Source organism: Bubalus bubalis, chromosome 17, assembly GCF_019923935.1.
Source record: "Bubalus bubalis isolate 160015118507 breed Murrah chromosome 17, NDDB_SH_1, whole genome shotgun sequence".
Taxonomy (NCBI): domain Eukaryota; kingdom Metazoa; phylum Chordata; class Mammalia; order Artiodactyla; family Bovidae; genus Bubalus; species Bubalus bubalis.
In genome coordinates this window covers 25,175,352-25,192,948 of record NC_059173.1, presented here as the reverse complement: position 1 = coordinate 25,192,948, position 17,597 = coordinate 25,175,352, and the positions used below count along the sequence as shown (strand labels likewise).

General features: G+C 40.2%; 1 protein-coding gene across 2 annotated transcripts in view; it reads left to right on the top strand.

Annotated features, from left to right (window-relative positions):
* The window catches only part of TMEM132D (transmembrane protein 132D), an 893,797-nt gene that overhangs the window by 219,399 nt on the left and 656,801 nt on the right, over positions 1 to 17,597 (top strand). Inside the window, exon 1 of one of the 2 annotated variants that reach the window (XM_045163122.1) lies at positions 321 to 462. The exons of the other annotated variant lie outside the window; for it this stretch is intronic. Coding sequence (XP_045019057.1) covers positions 426 to 462 — 37 coding nt within the window. The 5' untranslated portion in view covers positions 321 to 425. Of the gene's footprint in view, positions 1 to 320; positions 463 to 17,597 lie in introns of those variants that run through there. 2 annotated transcript variants of the gene reach the window in all.

The window sequence follows — 17,597 nt, the reverse complement described above, 5'->3', positions numbered from 1 at the left end:
AATCGACAGGAGTACAATAATAGATATTAGATGGGACTTTCACACCCCTTTTACATCAGTGGATAGATCGTCTTCACTTTGAAGGACCCCCTGTGATGGCATTGCACCCACACAGATGCTCCAGACTGACCTCTCCTCTCCTGGTCCTTACCATCATTGCATCCGCAGAGCTCCTGTTGCTGTGTCAGGCACATGTTCACAAGCACTGGAGTCAGGTGAGACTCTTGGGAGGAATCTTCTTCCACCTACTACATTTTTTAGAAAATTTGGTCAATTATTCCCGGACTTGTTTTAAGATTTTTAATTTCTGGGCTAAATTCAATGGACGTTGTTTCCAAACAGGCACATGCTCTCGTGTAGGGAGAGTCACTGTTACCCTCACCAGCAGCCCCTGTTGCTCACTTGACATCAGGAACCATTTTTCTATGCAGCTGGGCAATCGGAACTCATCTCACTTTCCAGGTAACTGAATGAGAACATTGCCCTGGGGGATCTCATTCTTCCTGCTGTGTCCTTTTGATTCAGGGGATGGCCCTTTCCCCAGATGCATTGTTTTCAGTCCATACAGATTTCACGTTTTTACAGTTGTATTCAAATCACACTTGAGACTGCCAACCTGAAGCTGCTTAGGCTAGGGAAGTAATACCCGAATCTTTCCGAGGCTGGCATCTTTCTGGGTTACCTTGCTGTATCTGCCCTTTAAGAATTAGGAACTCTTACCTCTGGTAATTTGGATATTGCAATGTGGTAAGTGAATGATCATCTTCTGCTTGGAAATATATCTGTTCTGTTCTTCAGTTGAGGTTTTCAGTTTTTTTCCTGGGATGGTCATGATGACTTCCTACACATGGTATGCTCTCTGATTCGGTTTCTTTGTTTGATGCTGTGCTGGGTCTTTGTGGAACATCCCAGTGGTACTAATGCGAGCCGTTGCGGGAGAGTGCAGAGGTGGCTGGCAGGAGTGGGCTGAGTGAGACTGAAATTTCATATCCTCACAGGCATGGGACCTGGAAGACACCCCCAGCCTCTTTTCTTCTTCCCCATTAAAAGATAATTTTCAGAAAGAGATAAAGTCGTTGACTGTCTTATGGATATAAAATGAAGACGTTAAAATTTTTATGTAGCTCATTAATGAAATGGGGACACCCAGCAGATGTGATAGCTGATCCCAAGGAGAAGGCAGAGAAGCACAGGAGGAATGTCAAAATTCACACCTGCAGACACAAACCTGACTTTTCCAGTAGTGGGGGAGGGGTGGTCCCTCTGCCAGAGAGAGCTGATGTGCATTCCTATAGACAAAATTTATTTTGAATTACTCTCTGTTATCTACGGCCTTATAAAATAGTTCCCATGGCATCACACTCTGAAAATCTAGAATGGCATGAAAAGTTTCCACAAAAGCACAGAGTTCTGTCTCTGCCCCAATTTCTACTAGATAAACTCTCCTCTGAGCAGCCTGTATCACTCTTGGCACTCTTGACTCTTCTCTGATTGCAGGTCTTCGTTTGCTGGCCTGTGAACCTCAGGCAGGAGTGAACGGCAGTGGTTGCTATTTTCTGTTGGTATTTATTTTTCTTGCCGGGGGGGCCCCCTCCCCGTTGCCCTCCTCCCTCCCTCCTCCCTCATCCCCTCCCTCCTCCCTCCCCCTCCTCCTTCTCCATCTCCTCTTCTCTCCTCCTTCTCTTTCCTCTTGCCTTCTTGTTCCCTTGCTATCTCTTACCCTCTTTTCAGAGAATTTGGTATCCTGATTAAAAATCTCAAATCCACTTGGCCCTCAGAAAACAAGAGAGGGAGGAAAAAGTTGTTTATGGGGTTTTTAATCCCTGAACTAATTAAATATTAATATAAACAAGTTTTTTCAAAATTATGAGATGTGACACTCTACCAATTTTAATATAAGCAACTTAATGAAGCACACTCCCTGCATACTGAGTGTGTGCACCCAGGCTTCTGGGGATGCTTACACATTGACAGGTCAGAGGTTAGAGATGAAGTCAGTGCTCTGTATTCAGGCCTTGTCTTCCTTACTAGAGTGTATTTCAGTGGGGGTTCAACAGCGATGACCATCTCAGGGGAAAGTCTGGGGTTAATGAGTTGCTGACCCTGAGACCAAGAGATTGGCTTTGAGCTATTTGTCCATTATTCTTTCATTTATCCATTTGTTTATTCTTTCATTCATGCATTTACTTAACGTCCTTCTGTGCCCTGGTATTGTTCCGGGTCCTGAATCAGTAGCTATGAACAAGTCGTGTCAGATGTCTGCCTCCAAGTTCCCAGCAAAGAAGGTGGGGTCTTCAGGTTTAATCAAGAAAACAAATAGAAAAGGCAATTTAAGATGGGAAGAAACTAAGCAGGGCAGGAGGCAGGGACCAGACAGGCCACTTCAAGGTCCTTCTTGTGCTGAGACCTGTCCCAGGAAAAACAGCTAGCCATGCAGAATAGATAGCATTTCAGGAAGAAGGGGCCACTGCAAAGGCCCTGAGGCAGGAGTTAGTGCATTTGAAAAAGGGCATTAAGGGCGTGGATGGATGTGGGCTGGGGAGTGGGGGAAAGTTACAGTGGAAGACAGAGGTCACAGCTGTGTCATGCAAGACTGTCTTGCATGGTATCTCAAGGTATCTGCTTTGTTCAGCCTTATTCTCCTTCTGAATAGTTCTCAGATGAGTTCCCAGGTCAAGGAGGCAGTGAGTATGTGGTTCTCAAAGTGTGGCCCCTGGACCAGGTGAATCAACCTCACCTGTTAAAATACAAATTCTTGGTTCCACCCCAGACCTACTCCTTCTGAATCAGAAGCTCTGTGGTGAAACCCCACCACAGCAAGCCCTCCAAGTAATTCCCAATGCTGACCAGAGGGTGAGAACCCTTGTATGCAATGACAGCAAGAGGGTTTTGTTTCTCTGCTTCTTTGCAGGCTTAAAAATTATGGTCAGAACTCACACACCTCCCCTTTCAGCCATATTTGCCAGATATAGTCTTCATAGTTTTTATTGTTGTTCAATCACTCAGTTGTGTCTAGCTCTTTGCAACCCCATGGACTGTAGCATGCCAGGCTTCCCTGTCCTTCACTGTCTCCGAGAGTTTGTTTAAACTCATGGCCACTGAGTCAGTGATGTCATCCAACCTTCTCATACTCTGTCACCTCTTCTCCTCTTGCTCTCAATCTTTCCCAGCATCAGCGTCTTTACCAGTGAGTTGGCTCCTCGCATCAGGTGGTCAAAATATTGGAGCTTCAGCATCAGCATCAGTCCTTCCAATGAATATTCAGGGTTGATTTCTTTCAGCATCGACTGATTTGATCTCTTTGCTGTCCAAGGGACTCTCAAGAGTCTTCTCCAGCACCACGGTTCAAAAGCATCAATTCTTTGTCTCTCAGTCTTCTTCATGGTCGAACTCTCACATCCGTATGCAACTACTGGAAAAACCATATCCTTGCCTATACGGACCTTTGTTGGCAAAGTGATGACTCTGCTTTTGAATATGCGTCTAGGTTGGTCATAGCTTTTATTCCAAGAAGGAACTGTCTTTTAATTTAATGGCTTACAGTAGCTATGGAATTTGTATGCAAAAGTTCAAGTGAAACCTGACTGGTGAGGATGGGACCAAACCTTCTCATCTAATTGTCTAGGATGCCTGACTAGTTAGATTTTTCAAAATTAAGTTGGATTTATCATTTCCCCCTTCTTCCTAAAAGAGCTTTTACACACATTAAAGTAGTATTGCAATTTCTTAATTAGAAAAAAAATTCTCTGAGATAAGAGCGACCTCCATTTGAACAAACACAAAAAATTCCTCTGCAGAGAACTTCCCTGGTGGTCCAGTGGTTAAGAATTCACCTGCCAATGAAGGTGACACAGGTTCGACCCCTGGTCTGGGAAGATCCTACATGCCATGGGGCAACTAAGCCCATGCGCCACAACTACTGAGCCCTTGCTGTAGAGCCTGTGCTCTGCAACAAGAGAAGCCACCACAAGGAGAAACCCACATACCATAACCAGAGAGTAGCCCCCATGTGCCACAACTATAGAAAAGCTTGCATGCAGCAACCAAAGCACAGCCAAAAGAAATTTATTACATTTTTAAAAAAACAGGGTGCTTTAAAGGGGACCCAGTTATGACTATTTTAAAAAATTCTTCTGCAGATGGATTTTTACATGTTTGCAGTCATCCATGCATGTTTACACATTATATAGGAGAACCATTTTTACCAAAATTGGCTAGAATAGTTGTTCTCAAACTGTAGCATTTAACAGAATCCCTTGGGAGATTGTAAAAGCAAAGATCACTGAGTCCCAGCTAGAGTGTCTGGATCAGCGGGGCTGCAGCAGGACCTGAGAATTTGCATCTCCAACAAATTTTTAGGTGATGCTGATGCTGCCAGTACCACCAGGACTACACGTGGAGTTCCCGTTGCTGGAACACAGAGTTCAAAAAGCTATGACTCTGTCTTAAAGATGGGATTAGATTCAGCTGTGAATAACAAGCCAAACTATAACAGTGGCTGAAATAAACTAGAAATTTATTCTTACTTGCATAAATGTCCCAGCTAATGTGGTGGCTCTCGGGTCGTCTGGAAACTGTACCTTCGCTGTCCTGTCTTTCTAACATGCTATTCCTCCTCAGTATTGCATGAACCACTATTTGTTTATCCATTAACCTATTGAAGGACATCTCGGTTACTTCCAAGTTTGGTAGTTATGAGTAAAGCTGCTGTTAATATTCCCATATAGGCTTTTGTGTGGACATAAATTTTCCACTCCTTTCAGTAAATATCAAGGAGCATGATTGCTGGATGGTATAGAAAAAGCACGTTTAGTTTTACAAGAATTGACAAACTTGCCTTTGAAAATGGCTGTACCATTTTGCATTCCCACCAACACTGAATGAGGGTTCCTGTTGCTCCACATCCTCGCCAGCATTTGATGTGTCAGTGTTTTGGATTCTGGCTATTTCATGAGGTGTGTAGTGGTTATATAGATGTTTTGTTGGATATTTAGTTTGCTCCTTTTTTTTAAACTTTAAACCTGAAGTGCACTGAATTTTCTTTCAATATAAACATTTCTGAGCATTTGTTTATTTTTTCATGTTAGGAATAGATTCCAAAGTGTGCACTGAATGGGGCAGAGAGAAAGGGAACTCCAAACTTCTCTTAGATATTGTCAAGTTCTCTTCTGGAAATATGACACATGTTATGTTTCCACTCAAGCTTTGTATGAGAGCATGCTACTGCTGCTAAGTCACTTCAGTCGTGTCCGACTCTGTGCGACCCCAGAGACAGCAGCCCACCCAGCTCCGTCGTCCCCGGGACTCTCCAGGCAAGAACACTGGAGTGGGTTGCCATTTCCTTCTCCAATGCATGAAAGTGAAAAGTGAAAGTGAAGTCGCTCAGTCGTGCCCGACTCCTAGCGACCCCATGGACCGCAGCCCACCAGGCTCCTCCGTCCATGGGATTTTCCAGGCGAGAGTACTGGAGTGGGGTGCCATCGCCTTCTCTGGTATAAGAGCATAGTGATGACTAAACTCCAGGAAGCATTGTTCATTGTGATTTTAAAACCGCTTCATCAAGTCTGTAAGGAAAGATGTATTGAGCATGACATGAATTTTATCTCTACTTTCAGAATCTGGAAATAACAGATCCTGGTCTCCTTCATCCCATCTAAGTGGGTCTCCTACACTCACTTTGTTTGGAAGGTCATTGCAATTGTGTCTTCGTTCCTGTGGATGGTCAGCAAGTTTGTAGTGGCCTAATATATATATATATATATATGTCACTGGCATGCATATATATGTACCTGGCATACATATGTACAGTTTCCTAAATTGTAAAACTGGAGTGGTGGTTCTCTAATGGGAATGATTTTTCTTCCCAATTAGGGTTGCCAGACACAGCAAATAAGAATACAGGGTATCCAGCTAAATTTGATTTTCAAATAAACATTGAATGGCCCATGAAATATTTGGGAGCCACTTACACTAAGAAGAGTACTCGTTATTATTCTGAAATTCAAATTTAAATGGGTGTCTTGTATTTATTGAGTTCCCTGGTGGCTCAGAGGATAAAGCATGTGCCTGCCATGCGGGAGACCCAGGTTCAATCCCTGGGTTGGGAAGATCCCCTGGAGAAGGAAACGGCAACCCACTCCAGTATTCTTGCCTGGAGAATCCCATGGAGAGAGGAGCCTGTCGGGCTACAGTCCACAGGGTCGCAGAGTCGGATTCGACTGAGCGAGTTCACTTCACTTGTATTTATCAGGCAGCTTTACCCTGAGGTGCATTTGCGACTGTCTGGAGACATTTGTGGTCGTCATAACTGGACAGGGGAGTTCTGGCATCTAGTTGAGGTCAAGGAGGCTGATAAATATTCAACAGTGTACCATCCGCAGAAAGACTTATCCTCAGTAGTGCTGGGGTGGAAAGACCTTGGTTAAGACTGTCGGAATTTCTGTTTAATTTCCTGGCTTTTGCACTTAGCTAGTGAAATGTAAAGGCTGACAGGGACTAAATATGATTAATATATGTGGGAATGTATAACTCTCCTCACAGCCGTCCTGTCTCAGGTTACAGACCTACTTGACTGGCCATGCTTCCATCTGTGTACCCTGGTTTATTTTTCTTCATGGCACTTACTGCTGCAGGAAATTACATTACGTGGGTTTATTTCTTTACTTGTGTTTTAATCTGCCCTCCTCACTAAGATGTGAGCCTCATGAGGATAGGGATATTACTCTTTCTATTTAATTCCATCTCTCCAGCACTGTGGACAGCACCCGACACATCTATTCGTGCCGTGAATGACAATATGAATAAAGGCAGAGAGGTATCTTGCTTTTAAAAGAACTCTACAGATGCCAAACATATTTCTCATAACAAATTATTCTTTAAGCTAGAGTGCTTCTCACACTTAAATCTACACTTAAATCGGCTGCATTTGCCACCGGCTACAGTCTTTAGTTGTTACACTCCTTGGGGAAGCTGCAGTCAGATACCAGCTTCCTGAATCATTCAAAGTATGAAAGAAAATGTGCTTGAGAAATGAAGACAAATTCCCTTCTGAAATATCAGAAGCAACAAACTCAATGTTTTAGAAACAAATTAAGAGCCATGTGTATAAAGTAAATGTGCTCATCCCAAGGAGAAAAGAGAAGATGGATCTGTCTAGAAGGGACTGGATCTAGAAGGGACAAGTATGAAGGGCCTGGAATAAGAGAAGATGAGGAAGCAAGATCTTTTATTGTAATAGCAAAATATGCATAAATATCTCTGGGCATAATCCCCAGAGATTGAAATTTTCCTTCAATGAAGTCTGTTTTCCCATATGAAGTTAGAAAAATGGTTAATTGTCCATTTTGGTTAATTTTTAGTGAGGATAATTTAATCTAGAAAAGTATGTTGGTTCCAGATTTATAAAATTCTCTTCTGTGTTATTCTAAAGATCTGGGGCATCATGAAAGTTTTTAAAGAGTAATTAACGGATATCAGAGTTAATGTTTTGTGTCAAAATTTCAACAATTATAAATTTGAAAAAAAATTGGAAAAAAAAGCTATTTTGGCAATGCAGTTGCATGTTTTATATTTAAATATCTTTGATGTCATTAAAAAAATAAAGTAAATGTGTCTGTTCATCTGCATAGCTGGACCTTTCTCCTATACTTCATGTATGGTGTCCTTGGAGTAGGGGGAGGGATACCGTGCTTTTTCAAGGTCTTCAAAATATGTCCTTCTATTGACGCAAATCCCAAAGGATAGCCTGTGTCTTTTCCTGGAGTTAACATTTTCTCAATTAAAGACGACATGACAAGCCCCCACATGTGTCCAGCTCTGTGCTGGGTCCTGGGGGCATGACACTTGTCATCTTCCAATCTGTGCTACAGCAGCATGTCCTGTAAGCCCTGGACCCGAAAGTCGAGCAGCCACTGTAGACCAGTCACCAAGAAGTACCTACGTTCACGTCAACCTCAGCTTTAACAGTTATGACTCTTGGACTTGATGTGTGAGTTATATTTTTCCAGTATTCATTAAGATATGCATGGGGCTTCCCCAGTGGCTCAGTGGTAAAGAATCCACCTGCCTGTGCAGAAGACACAGGTTCTATCCCTGATCGGGCAAGATCCCACATGCTGTGGAGCAACTAAGCTTGGGTGCTACAACTCTTAAGCCTCTGCTGTAGAGCCTGGGAACCTCAACTGCTGAGCCCACGTGCAGCAACTGCTGAAGCCTGTGCACCAAGAGCCTGTGGTCCGCACCAAGAGAAGCCACTTCAATGAGAAGCCTGTGGACTGCACTGGAGAGTAGCCCCCACTCACCACAACCAGAGAAAAACCTCACCCAATAATGAAAATCCTGCACAGCCAAAAATAAATAAATAAAATTATTTTTTTTAAAAGAGAGATGCACGGCCAGTTACAAATTTTAAAAATGTTTTTCTGTGTACCACTGTGAATTAACTAATCATGATGTCCTTGATACTCAAGCCATATTCTGGGAAAAGCCTGATTGAATCTGGAAAGATGAACCCAGTGAGTCTGGGCCCTTGAATGAATCCTTGAGGGCTGCATTGCTTTGTGGTAAAGGAGTCAAGACTGTTGTATTAGAATTCTTTGTCACTTACCACCTGTATAACTTAAGGCAAGTCCCTTAACCTCTCTGAGCCTCAGTTTCCTCACTGTGATGTGAGGATGATAAAAAGCACCTAATGCATGGGGTTGTTGGGAGTATTACATTCATTGGTCATTCTAGAGCGTGTAAAACAGTGTCCAGAATGAAGTAAGTGTAATCATTAAATAAATAATTTCATAACTTAACTGTGATACAAAGCAGTTTGCTACCTACCCAAGGAGAAGCACAGAATCGAAGTATTGCATAGATGTGGAGATACCATTTGACTGGGGTTCCTAGGGAGGGTTTCTTAGATCTGGAAGCCCTAATATGCAATGTTCTAGAGCAGATGAGCATTTATCTGCTAGAGATTTGCTTTGGGGGAAAGGCCATGGCAACCTGGAGGGTGGGAGCAGCAGAGGAGGGAACCTAGGATTGCATTTGATGCATGACCAGCAGTTTGGCCTGGTTGGGGCATAGGTTTGATGTAGCGGACAGCAAGATCCTGAGGCTGGGAAGCGAGAATAGAAACCCAGAGATTTTGAATGAGCTACTAAATTTCACATGGAAGTCATTGAAGAGTTAAGGACATCTTTTTTAATGATAACAGAAAGCATGACAGGGACACAGTAGACTGTGAGGAATTCCAACCCAGGCAGCAGACCAACAGGGTACATGCTGGTGTGTGGTGCAAGGGAAGGAGACACCTGTCGGGAGGGTTTGCCAGTGTCCATGGTGTGAACACTCTCAGCATGGGCGATTGGCTCCTGAAGTTCCTGGACCCAACTGGAAGGCGGTGCATAGAATCAGCTCTTGTGAGTCTGCACCTGCCAGGTCCAGCACACCATTGACTGAACCTACCTCCTCCAGTCCCCCAGGCACTGACTAGCTGTGTGACCCTGGTCAGGAGGTCAATCCCTTTGACTCTCAGTTTCCTTATCTACAAAAGGAGGAGAATAATGTAAAACAACATAAATGACATTTGCAGTTATAAAAAGAGAAAGGCAGTGGGGTCAGAAGTGTAAAATTTTTCCCCAGGGTAGTGTTGTCCCAGCAATTGTCCCAGAGGACAGTCGTCTCCCTGCCTTTAAAGCTCCCTGCCTCCATGCCTGAACTCACAGCCCCTTCCTTCATCCTCAAAGCCAGCAAGAAACATCTCCTTCTCTGACCTCCTGACATTATCTTATTAAAACCCTTGTGATGACATTGGTTCCACTGGACGAACCAAAATCATCTCCCCATCTCATAAGGTTTCACTGAATCACAACCGCAAAGTCCCTTTTGCTATGAAGGTCCCATATTCTCAGATTCTTGGGGTTAGGTCGTGGATATCTTCGGAGGGAGGTATTTTTTAGCCCATGACAGTAACCAGGGACAACTGTGTGTGCACGTGCACAAGTGTTTGAGGATCTGTTTACAATCATTGGCATAAATACAAACATGTCTACAAGCATATGTATAATAGTGTCTATATATTGTACATTAATATGTATAGACAAGGGCTTCCCTGGTGGCTCAGATGGTAAAGAATCTGCCTGTAATGCAGGAGATCCTGTTTTGATTCCTGGGTTGGGAAGACCCCCTGGAGAAGGGAATGGCAACTCACTCCAGAATTCTTGCCTGGAGAATTCCATTTACAGAGAAGCTTGGAGGGCTACAGTCCATGACTTGACTGAGCGACTTTCAGTTTCATGTAGAGACAAAGGAGCAGAGAGATAAAATAGAAGAGGCTTTAGAGTCAAGGACCAGTTTTGCTTGTTTGATTTTGAAGTTTGAGTATACCATGCTTTTAAACTGAGGCAAGCTATTCAGTTGAGAGGCAGAAATAGATGATGTGAAAGCTTGAGAGGGAAAAGTGGACTGTAAAGACTGGTTTTTGAAGGAGAAGGAGATGCTTATAATCACAGACAAAGACAGGTAACAAATTCTAAGTTGCTGGCAGCTTCTCTGGAGAGAAGAGGAGAGGGTTCCTTTCTGGTGGTTCTGAAGTGTAAGTCATCAGCTGAACATGTGTTGGGGTTCAGTGGGATGATATGATTTTGACTGTTGATTATTCATCTCTGTGTAGGGCAGCCCTGGTACTCAGGAGTAGGAAGGAGCAAAGTGGGTGAGCTGAGCCAATCTGGAAGTTTGATTTGAGTTTGTGTGTTAAATACTCTCTAATCCAAGTTCTCAGAGGGCACACCTCTCGTCTCAGTCTGGGGCCTTTAGGAACTTAGTGAAACTCAGGGTATCTAGCGTGTCCCAGCTCTCAGTAAAAGCCATCTGCTTTCCGTCCCATCTCTGACATATTGGTCTGTGACCCAGTATAAGGGCACAGGAAACAGGAGGTGCCAAGGCTTCCCCAAAACCACAGTGATTGTGGGGTCTGCTATGTAATAAGGTCTTGTCATTCTAAGCACGCTGAGACCCTTCTGGTCCAAGAAGAGACCTTCTTTCACTCTTGGGGAAAGCTATCCAATTCAGGTGAAGTTGGACATTGTGATTTGTGGGTTTTGGAATGCATTCTTATTCTTCTTATATTGGAGAAAGAAAATTTTCTATCCTTCATGTAAGTTTTTGTTGTTATTTTCACTGACTTTTAAGAGGACCGCAGTGGAGCTAATATTCCTTCAGTTTGATTTATTAAACTGAAATTCCAAAATATTTTCCCATAGTAATAAGGTTATGAATCTCTTCAAATTTGTATATTTTCTCCTTGATCATTAGTCAAGTTGAATGCATATTTTTTCCTTGGCAATAAAGAACTTCTTTAGCATTTTCCAATCACTAGACAGAAAAAAATAAAGGCATATAAGAATAAATCCAGTGAAGGATAAGAAATGGAAAAAACAACCCACACAGTATTGTGGGACATTTAAACATAAAATAAGATAGCAGGAATAAATCCAAACAAATCAATCAAGTAAAGGCTTACAATCAAAATCTATTTAGACATCAACACTAAAGAAAATACACAGATCACTGAAAATAAAAGTAGGCAAAACGTTGCATTAAGAAAATGTTTACAAGAATCAGAGAAATCTGAGATGAATGTCTGTATTAATTTCAGGAAAAAAAATATGTTCAAAGCCAAAAACATTAAGAAGGACCAAAGAAAAGTTTTTATTATTAGCAACAGGAGACATAATACACAAGAATTTATCATGGTCATGATTCCTTAGGTAGTGTCTAACATATTGAGGACAGGTGTGGTCTTGTGTTTTTGAAATATAAGAACCTAACCATTTCAGAATCCCTGGGAAATAATTTAACACACCCCTCTCAGACATTGACAAATATAGCAGACAAAACTAAGAGATTCTGTAGTAAAATTGAGAGTACAGTTACCAAAAGACCACAGACCAATTCATCCTTCTGATATCTTTTAGAACTTATCAGTATCTCTGGCCCATTGATATTGTATATTTGCTTTCCAAATTTATACCAGCTTTTCCTATTTTTTCTTTTAGGCCGTTTCATGAGGATTTTCTGTAATTAATATGTAAATGAATAATCTTAATCTGCCATCTGTAACAATCCATTTTATGTTTATTTTTTTATATTTAGCATTTTTTGGCTTAATTTTCAATTTTGTTATTTTTTATTTTATTATTTCTTACCTTTGGTTTTATCTTTTTTTCCTTATAATTTTTTTGTTTTGTTTGGGAGTTCTCTTTTCTTCAGTAGAATGCTTAGTTTACCAGCTTCCTTCTGTTTTGTTTAATACTGATAGTATTGAAGATTGTATGACTTTCCTTTTGATTACATCTTTGTCTGCTTCACAGGCTTCCCTAGTGGCTAAGATGGTAAAGAATCTGTGTGCAATGCAGAAAACGTGGGTTCAATTCCTGGGTCAGGGAGATCCCCTGGAGAAGGGAATGGCTACCCACTCCAGTATTCTTGTCTGGAGAATTCCATGGACAGAGAAGCCTAGAGGGCTACAGTCCACAGGATCGCAAAGAATCAGACATGACCAAGCAACCAACACTTTGGCTGCTTCACATATGTTTTGATGTGTACTATCATCGTTACTAGGATTTGTAAATATAGTGCAATTAAAAGCTTTCTTTTAATTTTGTATTCAAGAACAGTTTAGTAGTTTTTTTCCCCAAGCGAGTAGCATTGTTTCTATTTCTCTGTTGTTATTGATTTATATTTTAATACATATGCTCATGGACTACAATTTAAATTCTTTTTGTGAAATTTTTGGTTTTTCTTGTGACTTTATATATGATGTTTGGCAAGGGTCATGAATAGTATATATAAGAGTATCCTCTGTAGAGATTACAACTTCATAATTCATATTATTTATATCTTCATAGCCTTATTTTTTCATCCTTCTTAAGTCAGAGGTTGGAAAAGAAGGTATATAAAGTTTTCAAAAAATTAGTAGCTGTCAATTTCCAATTGTAACTTTAAGAGATTTGCTATATTAATTTTGGAGATATATTTTTGCTTAGAATACTTATTACTACATATGCACTATGAATTGTATCCTTCCACAAAAATTAAGACCTTTAACCCAGGTAGTTATTTTTTTCTCTGGAATTTACCTTATCCTCTGATGTTAAAATTGTGCTATTTTTTTTACCCCCTATGAAATATCTATGGTTAGGTTTTTTAAAAAAATATCTCAGTCGCTTTATTTAGGAGTTCTCTTGCAGACAATTTAAACTTACTTTCTTATGATTTTTGAGTCATCTGTCAGTCTTTCTTTTCACAAGAGAGTTTAACTCATTTATATTTAGTGTCATAGTTAACAAATTTGTTCTTATTCCTTTCATCATATTTTATACTTTTTATCAATTTTCTTTCTTGATGAACAATGTTCTTTATTTTCAATATATCACTTGATGAGCTGTTTCTGTTTTCTCTCTTTCTCTCTCTCCCTTCCCAGTTTGTAAGCCAAACAGCTTGATTTTAAACTTATAAAAGAGTACAGTTAAATATATATTTATTTTGTTACTGTTGACAAAAATAAAGCCATTTCTATTGCAAAATTAGTACACTTTTACTTTTTTTTTTCTTTTCATGCTTCTTTTGGGATTTTTACCAAGTATATGATTTTTAAAAGCTACAATACTTGGGTTATGAATCTTTTTGATCAATAACTATTTTGAACTTCTTTGTTTTGCCTATGTTTTAAACTTTATTTGAATTTATTCTATGCTTAAATGTTTTTGTATTTATGCTATGATTTTCTTGTTACTGAATATTATACTTTGATTCACTTCCTGGTTGCCTGACTAATTTGGTTCAGTGATGTTTGTAAGGAAAGGTAGATAGGATGTAACCTTGCATCTTTGTGTTATCTTCACATATTATCAGGACAATCTCTAGTTTAGAGAATTAATTGTTCAATTAGAACACTCCCCATAAGATTTGGGGAAATACTTGTTATTTTATAATACTTAATTTTGTACAGTGGGCATATCTGAGACCAATTTCATTAGTTTTTTTCTTTTAAAAGTTTTATTTTTAAATAAGCACTTATAGAATTATTCATTATCTGTGGCATTAAGAAATGTTTTTAGGAAATATCTAAAAGCTGATGTTTACAGTTTTTGTTGGAATTCAGTGGAATATTTATTTTTACCCCAGGACTGTTTTCCTTTCTCTATTGTCTTTTAATAATTCTTCTTTTGCATTTTCCTGCTATTTTTTTTAGAAGTTCTATTATCTGTATATATATCTAATGTGTCTCATATTTGTTTGCAGTCTGCCACTGATCATTTTCATTTCTTGTCTTTGCCATTTAGCTTTAGGGAAAGCTTCATAAATTCTCCTTTTTTTAGGATAAATTCAATTTTCTGCTTTTGCATATCTATTTTATTGCTTCTGAAACCATTTTAAATCCCTTACTTTTAATACTGCCATATCTTCTTCCATCTTGGTCTTATTTCATTATAAAGTAACAAAGGGCCTGCATTTCCTTGATTAGTGAGAGTGTAAAAGTTATTCTGTGTGAAATATACTCTGCAGTAACTACTCTTGAAACTACCTCTTCATTGCCCTTTGAAACGTCTTTCTTTGATTTTGCAGTTTTTATTTATGAAAAAAAAAACATTTTATTCTCCTGTTTTCCGTCTATATTTGCCTTCTGTCTCGTCCTTGAATGAGGGTCATCTCATTGTGCCTTGGCATTTCCCTGGCACAGTGGAGTGGGTTCCTCTTTTCTCCATTCGGTTTTCACCTGCTCCTGTTAGAGCGGTACAGGAAATGTCCACCTGGAAGGGCCACTGGTCCTACATTCCTGTATCCGTGGCGCTGCAGCTGGAGCAGCGCGGGGATGCACTGGGATTGCTGATATTCCCAGACTGTCACTAGAACAGCCCTTCTCTCAGTTTGGTACAGCTGCTGCACTGGGGCCAGTTTCCTGTAAACCGTTTTGGTGTGGCTTGGACTCAGTCCACAGCAAGGCTGTGTCACACCTTCCGCTCCAAGTCAGCAAGAAGCCCTGCTTCTGGGGTTTTCTGCACTGTGTGGTCACACTCACTCTTGAGTCATTCAATTTGGCTGATTACAAATGTTGTCGGCAGTCAGCATCGGGAAGCATTACCAAGTGCAGAGCATCCCTGGGATGCATGCCCTTTGCTTTTAGAAATATCAGGTTATTTCTACCAGGCTATTACCTTCTTTTATGATGTCATGCTTAGGGCTACTAGAGTTAGCCAATAACGATACAGGGTCCCTGTTTACATTTGGATTTCAGATACCTGACAAATTTTGTTTTTGTTCTTAATTATAAGCATGCCCCCATGTAACCTTTCTGTAAATTAGAAAAGGAAACATAGTTGATTTTCCTCCATTTCATCTGGCAACCCTCACCATGCTGTTTTTTCTGCATGAGGTGTTGGCATCTCATGCAATTTCTCAGGAATTCTCCCAGGCTAGGGCTTGCAGTTTGCCCTTGAATGTTCAGCACAGATGCCGATTTTTACTTATTACCATATTCTCTTAGCTACTGCTTTTGAGTCCACTCAGGGGAAATTTTAAAGGTCTGTGCTCAAATTGCCATCTTCCTCAGGTTTCTTAAAGGTATTATTTAGGGGAAATTATTTTTTTTTCAAAATGTTAAAATTAATAGAAAATCTCTGTGAGGCTGCTTGAGTTGCTTTAAGATGGGAACATGTCACTTCCTTTCAAATAAGCATGTAAGTCACAGCACAAAAATCAAATGTAATTTTTTTTCTTTAATAGATTATTAACTGAGATTTGCCACATGCAACTTCTTTGTTATTTGACACCTTGCTCTTTTTTTTTTACATGGAAATGGTGTTCTTCGTTTATAATAGTCATCCCCATGGGGATTCCAGGATATTCAGTTTTACTTCTTAGTCCATTCTGTGCATTGTGGAACACTGGGTTTTTTGTTTTTGTTTTTTTCAGTTTCGTTTTTTTAAAAAGGAATGACTGGAAAAGGAAATAACAACTAGCTTTGGGTCAACTTGGAGCATTTTTAAGCAATAAACATCGAGGTCAGATAACCAGGTGAAAAGACAAATAGGCCATTTGTAGAATGCAGCTTAGAAATTACTTCCCTTTGAATGATGCCCGTGGTAACCCCTGATTGCTTTTCCAAATAGAGTCAGGGGACCCACAGCCATTGTCTTTGGGATATGTAATTAGTTGCACAATAAAGTTAGGTATTCTCAAGTAGTAGGGATCAGATGTTCAACAGGAAAGTTCAGGGAGCCTCAGTGTCAGATATTGTTCCTTATTTACAACCTGACCATTTATTTGGCTTCAGCAGTGTCTACAATGAATGACAGGCTGATGTGATGACAACCAGAATAACCGCTCCAGGTGGTGCCAAGACGTATTTTTAAGAATCACGGGATCTGTGAGTCTGTTTCCATTTTGTAAATAAGTTAATCTGTATCATTTTTTTAAAAGTTATTTATTTGTTTATTTTTGACCTTGCTGCATGGGGGCTTTCTCTTGACGCGGCTCCTGGGTGTAGCTGGTCTGCGTCATGTGGGATCTTCCCAAACCAGAGATTGAACCCATGCTCCCTGCATTGGCAGGTGGATTCTTAATCAGTGGTTATTTTTTTTTTAAAAATTATTTACAAAATAGAAACAGACTTAACAGATATTGAAAATAAACCTATGGTTACCAAAAGGGAAATGTGGTGGGGGTAGGCATAAATCAGGGGCTTGGGATAAACGTATACACACTACTATATATATGGCAGATAACCAACAATGACCTACTGTATTGCATGGGGAATGCTACTCAGTATCCTGTGATAACTTATATGAGAAAAGAATCTGAAATAAAATGAATATATATAAAAATATGTATAACTTTGCTGTGCACCTGAAACCAACACAACATTATAAATCAATATAATCCAATAAAATTTATAAAAGAGAACCAGGGACCTTATTCCATAGAGAGGTGCCTCCCTTCGTTAGTCCCCTATCATCACAATTACTTGAAGCTCCTCATGGGGTAAAAGAATGAAGGATTCTAATTATAGAGGGATGCAACAGAGGAGGCAGAGTATAAAGTCCCGATGTAAAAATATAATCAGCTTTTTGTAATACTGAAAGCACCACGCATTCATTGACTCATTCATTTCTCAAATATTTACTGAGAACCTAATATTTGCCAGGTGCTCTTCTAAGGACTGTGAATAAAACAGAAAAAAGGCCAATGTGTCATCTCTGCTCACTTGCATATAACCTACTGGGGCACGGAGGGAATTGCAGCGGAGAATAAAGTCCTGTGATAGGAAAGTATAAGATCTACAGGAGGACATCAGTGGGGCATATAATGCAGAATCGTGCAGTCAAGAGAAGTGACTTTTACGACGCAGCCTGCGATGTCCCAGCAGAGTCGGGGAGGGGAGATGGTACCCAGAGAAGGGACGAAGGAGGAAGCATCAACCCTGAACATGAGCACAAAATTCACTCCCTGTACTTCACTTGCATGAAAATTCACAAGTGATGGTGCACTCTTATTGAAAATATAAATCCTGAGAGATTTCCAGAATGTTAAGAAAAATGTAATTCTCC